The sequence below is a fragment of the Antedon bifida genome, chromosome 11 (assembly GCF_963402885.1).
Source record: "Antedon bifida chromosome 11, ecAntBifi1.1, whole genome shotgun sequence".
In the NCBI taxonomy this organism is placed as follows: Eukaryota; Metazoa; Echinodermata; class Crinoidea; order Comatulida; family Antedonidae; genus Antedon; species Antedon bifida.
In genome coordinates, this window is record NC_136236.1 from 18,813,174 (window position 1) to 18,822,897 (window position 9,724).

General features: G+C 33.9%; 1 protein-coding gene across 1 annotated transcript; it reads left to right on the forward strand.

The window, feature by feature from the left end:
• Positions 1-977: 977 nt before the first annotated feature.
• Positions 978-9,724, forward strand: LOC144855135 (mitochondrial carnitine/acylcarnitine carrier protein-like). The gene is made up of 10 exons (XM_078712937.1): positions 978-4,408; positions 5,234-5,320; positions 6,228-6,358; positions 6,585-6,675; positions 7,145-7,265; positions 7,617-7,689; positions 7,965-8,074; positions 8,653-8,774; positions 9,180-9,270; positions 9,530-9,724. Exons 1-9 carry the CDS (start codon positions 4,304-4,306, stop codon positions 9,240-9,242), a joined length of 903 nt encoding a protein of 300 aa, XP_078569063.1. The 5' UTR covers positions 978-4,303; the 3' UTR covers positions 9,243-9,270; positions 9,530-9,724.

Below are 9,724 nucleotides of genomic sequence, written 5' to 3' on the forward strand. Positions count from 1 at the left end.
TGCGAATGTTGTTGTCTTGGTGACAATTGTTCACATGCAAGTCTTCTGTGCGTAATTGTAGTCTGGGTGGTGAATGATGTTGTGATGGTCGTGTGTGAATATTTATGGCTTCTTCTTGTTTTGTGGGCATGTTTAGAATGCATTTGATTTTTTTTTCCTTTCGGCTGTTTGCTGAGGGATTAACAATTGTAAATTTACCATTGGTGGATTTTGAATAGTTTGAGGCGGTGTATTCATTCATGGATTTTGAATGGTTCGAGGCGGTGTATTACGTCGTTCAAAGTTGGCGTTCACATGCTAACTGCTTTTTCGTGTTAATTGTAGTTGTTGTGGTGAGTGATGTTGTGGTCTGCTTGAATGGTGGTGGGTGTACTGGAACACGTAGAGGGGAGCAATGGAAACCTCATGCATTTCAGCCAAAAAGATAAAACTGGCAAAACTTGCAATATTCTTTAATTATATTATTATCTAATAACTGTTGTAAATGTTTAGGTCCTTTAAATCTGCAGGAGCTAATCTCCTAGACCTTTCTCTAAATGAAGTATTATCTGAAATATTGATTTGGTATTCTGCCTGGCCAGTGACTCTGGCCATTGAGCATTAATATTATCAACCCAACATCTAATGGTGACTATGTCCCCAACCAAGAATTTTGTTGAGACAGCCTATTTAAGAATCTAAGTTGTCTTGTTATCATTTTGTGTCATATTGTGAAATTTTACAAACATTAACTCATTGTCAGTCTTGGTATTACCATACTGTACAGTAGGCCATATTGATGGCAAGGTAGTCGTGGGACATTGCACCAGGATTATCATTTCTTAAATCATTGATCAAGCTTAGTGAAGGAGGATGTAGTGCCTCACGGATGCGTCATCTTTTCTCTGCATCATCTAAATCTTGCTATTCGTCCATTTTACCTTCTACTGTATGTGATCTATCCATGCTACATAATCATTCATCGCACGATGGAGAAAGAGACCCAGAAAGGCAACATAACTTTCTATGATTTGCTTGATTTGTCGTGGTGGTCTTGGAACACGTAGATGAGAGCGATGAAAACCTTTTGAATTTCAGCCAAAAGGATGAAACCGGCGACATTCGCGTTGTCGAAACACTATCTCTTTATCTATTCGGTCAATTCTACTGTAAAAACGGCAGACAGGAAAAAAAATGTCTCTTCTTGTAGCCTGTTGAAAGTAGAAACAGAATAAAATATCCATTGGTCTTTAAAGCTTGTCAGAGTACACAGTAAGTTAAAGTGGTCCAAGTCAAAATGTTTATGGAACTTTAATCATTGTGATACCATTGTATTGTTTTGAGGAAGTGCAAACATCTTTAGTGGTCATTTTTTATTCCTTATGAAAGTTTTAGTGTCGTGGTGGTCTTGGAACACGTAGAGGAGAGCGATGAAAACCTCTTGAATTTCAGCCAAAAGGATGAAACCGGCGACACTCGCGTTGTCGAAACACTATCTCTTTATCTATCCGGTCAACTCTACTGTAAAAACGGTAAATACCGACAGACAGGAAATTTAATGCCTCTGCTTGTAGCCTCTTGAAACTAGAAACAAAATTAAAATATCCATTGGTCTTTATATTTCAGCCAAAAGGATGAAACCGGCGACATTCGCGTTGTCGAAACACTATCTCTTTTTCTATCCGGTCAACTCTACTGTAAAAACGGTAAATACCGACAGACAGGAAATTTAATGCCTCTGCTTGTAGCCTGTTGAAAGTAGAAACAAAATTAAAATATCCATTGGTCTTTATATTTCAGCCAAAAGGATGAAACCGGCGACACTCGCGTTGTTGAAACACTATCTCTTTATCTATCCGGTCAACTCTACCGTAAAGACGGTAAATACTAACAGACAGGAAATTTAATGCCTCTGCTTGTAGCCTCTTGAAACTAGAAACAAAATTAAAATATCCATTGGTCTTTATATTTCAGCCAAAAGGATGAAACCGGCGACACTCGCGCTGTTGAAACACTATCTCTTTGTCTATCCAGACAACTCTACCGTAAAGGTTGAAACCTTCCTGAATTTTTACATTACCCCAAATGCTGATTAAATCATGGGTATTTCAGATTTTGCAATTTCTGCATGCACACCGATAGCGTCAGAACTCATAGAAGCTGTTGTATCATAGGCTTGACCTCTAGTGATATCTTATGAATGTCCAGCGATTTCCTAATGGCATCGCTTATTGCCACGCCAGTTGTTCTTTCTAAATGCCACATGTCCTTTCTAAATGCCACATGTCTAGCAAAACTTCGCATTTCTTTGGGTTGGATGGGTCACTATGATATCTAGGAAACATAAGCAGACAGATAGTACCTCTCGTCCATGTGAGCTGGCTTCGTCCGCCATTAATGCAAAGTGTTAGTCAAGGCATTTCCGAAATTTATCCCGAATTAAATTTGCCATTACGGTTATAATTTTGTTTTGGGTTGTTTTACTTGTGTACCTGGCATTCTTAGGTCCAGACACAAGATATTCTTTCAACACAGGATTTGATTTTGCCAATAGGCAAAGAACTGCAATAACATTTTCCTCATTGTGCGTTTCTGGTTCTGAAAAATCAATCAAATCGTATCGATGTCCACGCAATACTATGTGCTGTTTTGCACATACAGTAGTAGCACAGCATCGACAATAACTGGCAAAACCAAACTGTTTTTTTGCACATTTGGTGATGATCGTTCACTTATTTGAACATAAATTCTTTTATCAATGTTACTTGCTTGAGAGCGAACAGCTAATAACCGTTCGATGCTTCGCTTATGGTAATCCTTTTGTTCATGACTGTCCAAAAGTTCTTTGGATTTATTGTAGTTTGTAAATGGTGAAACTACAAAAGCACTCAGTTTATCTTTTTCGTTTCGTTTCTAATGAAACAATTAAAAATCTTGCTCCTTCCTCAAACAAGGCAAGATCTCTCTGCTGAGATCTCATCTGCGCACTCGCGACTAGACCGTTGTATTGTAGCCTGTCAATTATGCTTTCTTTCTTTCTTTCTTTCTTTCTTTCTTTTATTCAATTTTTCACACTTCAAAAATAATACAAGTATATGTGAAACATTAAGGTAATCAAACTAATTTAAACAAAATATATAGAGATACTTGTACAACAAAGAAGTGTGAAAGGAGGTCAAATAAGTATGATACTTTAAGCTTGACCCCCTAACAAGACTGCAGTTACGGTACATGACTGTAAGCATAGCAAGAAAGATTATTATTTCACAACGCTCATTCTGTTGTTGCTCAATGTTGTTGCAAAGGTTTATATTTTATAATGAAACAATAGAAATTGTATAAACTCGTAGCTTAGCTGCCCATTAAATAAAATATAACTTAAAACAAAAGGACCAAGATTTCTGTTACATGAAATCGCAATCACCTATAAAATAGTAGATCGATTATTTCTTTTGTGAAGTACTACTACTAATGGTTTGATACTACATAAACTGCTGTTGTTTTATTCTTTTTAAAAGGTATTGTTTTGTATGTATGTTTTATTTTAACGAGTAAAAGACTGTTGAAAGCAGTGTACTACAAACCAAACAAATTTTGACCGACTTTATGACAACGTTAAAAATGACTAATATCGACTTCAAAACTAGTTAGAAAAACAGGATATTTACACTTTGCATTTATTAATTTTTTACTTAAAATTCTGAAATTTTTGCTCCTATGTAGGATTGAATATTTTGATGTTTATTATGATTTTGTAGTTAAAATATAACAATGAAAACCAGTTGAAATATTTTCATTTGGATTCTAATATTATAGAAGTATACTACAGTAAACCACGAAACGTTGTATATACCATTTTTAGTAATCTCGTTCTATTCAAAAAAATTTTCATCCATTTTATATACATTTTAGAAATAAAATTATGGTAGGGCTAGGCCTACATATGCAATTGTGTAAATTTAATATTATATTTTCAAGTGAAAATGATTAAAAATATCTTTGTGATTCAGTTTTAAACAAATTGTAATTAAGCTATTGTTAAGGTATTGTTTGTTCAAGGATGTTATATAAATATACTTTTATTGGTTTTTTTCTATTTTCTTTTGTTTACTTAAAAGAAGTAATAAATTGTGAACTTTCAACTGTATTATTTATTCATGAATTGCCTGTCAGTATAGTGTGAAAGAAAAAAACAGTGTTGTATTCAATGGACAACACGCTTGAATAGATTTAAGTTTTAATGAGCGGTCATGCATGAATGGTCATGTATGCATGCAATATAGCAGTATGCCTTTAGCTGCCAGCAGCTAAACTACTGAATAATATGACAGAAGAAAAGCGACAAATAAGTCTACCAAAGAATCTGATAGCTGGCGGCTTTGCTGGAATTTGCCTAACATTTGCTGGCCATCCGCTAGATACTATAAAGGTATGTCAATTAATTAAGAATTCAATGAATTTTCTGACCAGCATAGTGTAATTTCCTTATGCATGTTTAGTAATGCACAAAATGAATATGTTTTCAAGTTTAAAAATAAAAATCTAATATTTTGGTGTGTCTGTGAATACAGTGGTGCGAGCAGAGTGCCAGGACCTTCATTGGTAGGTTACAGTACCAACATACAACATAGAGTAAAAATATTTACTCCATGCATACAATAAACATTATTTACAAAATTTAGTTTTGAACATATATATTAATATAATTGTATACAGTAGAACACCTCAAGTCCTTTGAGACACCTCTATTTATGGGACACCTCTATTAAGGGGACAATTTTCCATGAAACAAATGAGGGCAATGTTTAAAGACTAAGGCCAACCCCCATTCAGAGGACACCCCTATTAAGGCAAAACTTTCTTTGGTTCCAAGGGTGTCTCATTAATAGAAGTTTCTGTAAATTAGCACTGCTTAGTTCTGTGTTTAGCCTATATGAGTCATTGCCAAAAAGACAACTACTCTAAATTCATTACATTTTAATCTCATCAGCATACTGTATTAGAATTCCTGAACTGTCATTTCAGCCAGGGTGGTGTGAAGGGGGAAGGAAAGGCAATAATGAAAGGAATTCAACCCTGGGGTCAAAGGTGAAAAGAACATATATACAGCTGTTACATTTTATTGTAACTGGTTTAGACACTTTGGGCATCTCATTTATAGATGGACTGTTAATAGTATTATAATAATAGGTACTATACATTATTTAATTGTACAATAAATATTTCATTGAAATCTTCCATTTATTGTTCTAAGGTGAGACTTCAAACACAGTTGAGTACGGGAGAATCAAAACTTTATAAGGGGACTTTTGACTGCTTCAAGAAAATAGTGACAAAGGAGGTACAAACAATTTGTTTATTATGATCTTAAGAATTGATTGACAGTATTGACTGGCGAGAGCAAAATGCTTTAACCCTCACAGCTTTCATAATAAACTCGATCAATTTCTCCTTAAAGCCTGTTTTTCTGTCGACGTTATTCGATGCTATCGTTAACAATAATCTTCTACGTAAACATTGAAATGTTAAAGACTTGCAGGAAAAGGTACTCGCTACCGTTATCATTTCAACTTCATCGTTTTCAAATGATTGTCGTTGAACTGTTAACTGTTAACGATAGCGTCGAATAACGTCGACAGGAAAACAGGCTTAAGAGAATAGGACGTGTGGTGCAGTGTGCGCTTGCATCCAAGACACTTTATTACATTATGGGAGTATATTGTCCATTCGTGTTTGATTAAAACATGACTGGGATAATAATTTGAAATGACATATTTCAAAATAGTAAGGCCATATTATGGCCTTACTACATTTAAACACTGGTTCTCGTCTGATCACCGAAGTTAAGCAGTGGGATTATCGATTGCTGTATAGACCTTTCACAGAGTGATATGTCTTATGGTAAGAAATATTGGGCTAGCATGCGATAGGCATGCATGGGTTTGAGACCTGTCTGTGACATATTGCCACAACCAAGATACTCGTATTGCCTCGTCCTTCTGATGCTGTTTAAACATTGCTCAGGAAGAACTTGGTACTGTAAAGTGAAGCCACATTCTGATGTTCTTAGTATTTAAATTTCTCAATTAAATTACCTCTTTTTCTTGTTTATAGTTTTATGCCACTACTAGTAACATTTTCTGAATCCTTCAGATATTAAGTTTTAGTAATTATTAAGTCCTTTAGATAGAATATTAAGTTTTATCAACCTACAGTTCAATGTTTTGTATTTTAAATTAATTTTTCAGGGTATTAGAGGTCTGTATAAAGGCATGGCAACCCCAATTATTGGAATAACAGTTGTATCAGGTGTTTCTTTTTTTGGCTATGGTTGTGGATTAAAAATGCAAGATCCAAGCCAGCCAAATAATCAATATGGGTAAGTATCGTGACTCATATCATTATTGATAGTTGAACACACTATTAAACAAGAAGCCATTTACAAAGAAATCTAGACCTCCTAACTCTCTAATAGCGTTCAGGTAAAAAATAAATTAAATTTATTTTTTACCTCCATATCTCCCATTCTCCTACTAAAATACAATTTTGAGGTACAGTATTTACAATTGTGGGCGTATTGTAATACTTAGTCACTTTCTTTACAGAGCTGGTCAATTTTTCGTAGGTGGAATGGTATCTGGAGTGTTTAAAACACTATTGGTTGCTCCAGGAGAAAGGATCAAGTGTTTACTACAGGTAATTACAGTGGTTTCCAACTTGGAAAAATGATATATCAGAAGACTTCCAAACTGTAGAGGGTGCTATCATTTTTTAAAATACATCCAAACATAGAGGGTGCTATTTAAAAATTGTGGTTATCAGAATCTATTATATGCCAGATGCCTTCCATTGTGTGTTTTGTTAAAACTAAAGATGGAAACTGCTAACACATTTTTAACCTATAGCATTAGATTGAAAATAGTACATTTATCCACAATCCACTGTTTTTTTGTATTTCAAAACAATTGGTAGAAATTGCATCTTTAACAAGACGGGAGGTCACTCAAAATTTCCGGAAACGCTTGCCGCAATTGACTCGAGAGAACTGTTAATTATTTCAGTTCTGTTAGTTCTTCTCTACAGCTAAAATAAAGTACACTTAAAACCCTGAAGAAGATCTAATGATGAATTTAACATCATTTCATCACACTTTTTATTTTTATAGATGCAAAGTGATTCAGAAGTTGGAAGAAGGTATGCAGGCCCTGTGGATTGTGCAAAACAGTTATACAAACAATCTGGTATAAAAAGTGTTTTTAAGGGAACGTTTGCTACATTAGTAAGAGGTAATATCATATTTTATTTGTAACCAAATTGTTTCTATAATGCGATGTTCACCAGAAGAACAAATATTTATTTATTTAGTTAGCGCCTTCCTTCCTTTCTGTGTTAGAGAAAGAAAAAAATATGTTTTAAGATCTAATTTAAATCATTTCAATCCTAATTGTAATTTGGCAGGAAATTCCTCCAATAAGGTTGTGAATGAACTCTTATGCGACCTGAAGACATAGACCATATGGTTGCATTGAGCTCATCATAGCGAACACATTTTTCGCCAAAAAATAATTTGATTTTTGAAAATCTGATTTGTAAATTTAAGTATATAGTATATTGAACTTCATCATTATTTTATTTAGATGTCCCTGGAAGTGGATTTTATTTCATTACTTATGAACTAATGAAACAAGCACTTACACCAAAAGGGGGAAGGTAAGTTATTTAAACAAAAGTTGACTGTTTTTATTATTTTATTCATCATATAATTAGTTAATTTCAACTCTCCCAATACCGGAATACTCTCCCAATACTGGGCTGATCTAATATGTACAGTTTTCCATAAATGATGGTATTCGAAATGTGTTTTTAATTGTAAAAAAAGAAGTTGGAACCTTTTGTACCTTAAGAAAAGTATGAATAGTAATAAATAAATCCACTCTGGTCTTATATATTAACATATCTATACTGTACATTTGTTTGTGTTGAAGTTCCAGTAATTTAGGAGCTGGAATGGTTCTGTTGGCTGGTGGAACAGCTGGAGTTGCCAACTGTGTTAGTACATATGCTGCGGACACTCTGAAATCAAGATTGCAAACTGGTATGTATAGGGAAAATTACAATGGGAAAAGCACAGGTGGAAGTTTAAAAATGATGTACCCATAGGGGACATTCAAGGGTGCGAGTCAAAAACTATATGATACAGTCCAAAACCATGCATGACATCCAGTCATCTCAGAGTTAGAATTTATCTGTGATGATGGGAACAATTGATGCAAGTTAATTACTCAACAATAACCAATTAATTAGATAATTCTATCTACTGTATGTAAACTACTGTATCAATCATATTCTTCAGTATTTGTTATTTTGTGCCAATGAAGCTTTTGGTAGTCAATTGTGCATGTAGTTGCTATAGGAAAGTCAAACGCATATGTAAATTAGTCTCTTCTATCGCAGTCTTTTGCGTACAATGCTTTGTTTTGAAGGTCGACCGTGCCGAGAGAAACATTTATACTACACCTGTATTCATAGCCTCTTCTGCATGTTATTATACATGATTAATTTTTTTAAGAATTCAGTTTCTATATATTTATTTTATATCAGTTCAAAATTACGGTATATACAGTACCTATGCCTTAATTAAAGACTGTTATTTATTTATCTTTGTTTTCACAGCTCCAGAAGGGCGTTATCATAATCTACTTCATGTATTCACTTCACTATACAAGCAAGAAGGTTTCATGTCCCTTTTTCAAGGATTTTCTGCTGCTTTACTTAGATCATTCCCAGCAAATGCTGTAAGCTATTGTACATTATTATTATTATAGACTCTATTAAGTATGAAAATAATGGTACTGTATTACCATAGATATACTACTGTATAAGATCTAGAGGACGAATTGTGCAGACTAAGGCCATCAATCAATCAATTTTCATTTAATTTTATTAGTATTTAAAAATAACAACACCGTTCTGATTGGCTTAGTGCCATATTTGGCAGTTTCTGTCCAAGGTGAATTACTTTTTGAGCGGTGGTTGTGTTGTACATATGTGCCAGTTCCTATCACAGAATGTGTTGCTGCACAAAGAATATGTGTACATTTTAAACACAGAAGTAATTTTGCGAACAGCATATTTCTTTTTTTGTTTGCAAATAAAAAATATATATATATATATTGATATTCAATTTATTATCATTTTAGGCCTGTTTCTTAGGATTCGAATTTGCGTTGAAGATTCTCAACTGGGCTGCACCAAGTTTATAACGGCGTTCTTCCAGCTACATTATATTTTGTAAGCATTTATACTATTAGTTTCTTTCCTTTATGAATATCTTTATTCTGTTAAAATTCATCAAATTTGGCATATTTGATTGGCAATTGAGTATATAACCAGTAAACAAATATTTACCATTAAAACAAAATTCCCAACCAAATATGGCAATTAATATTTTGTTTGATGTCCTAATCATCTTTATTGTCAAAATGAGAAATCTCGGTATTTTCAATTTCAATATTAGTCATATAACTTTAGAAAGCAAATTCGTCTACAGTATGTCCATCAAATAGAATGGAAAAGATTGCATAAATAACTAGAGAGTAAACACAAATGTAGCCACATCTCAACTAGCAATCCAAGATGGCGAGGGATCACGGAATGGCAGCATCAGATATGCCCCTGTGAAGTCAGGTACCACTATGCCTTTTAGCACTGTTTTATTGTTCATTTCACCATATGCACTGCACCA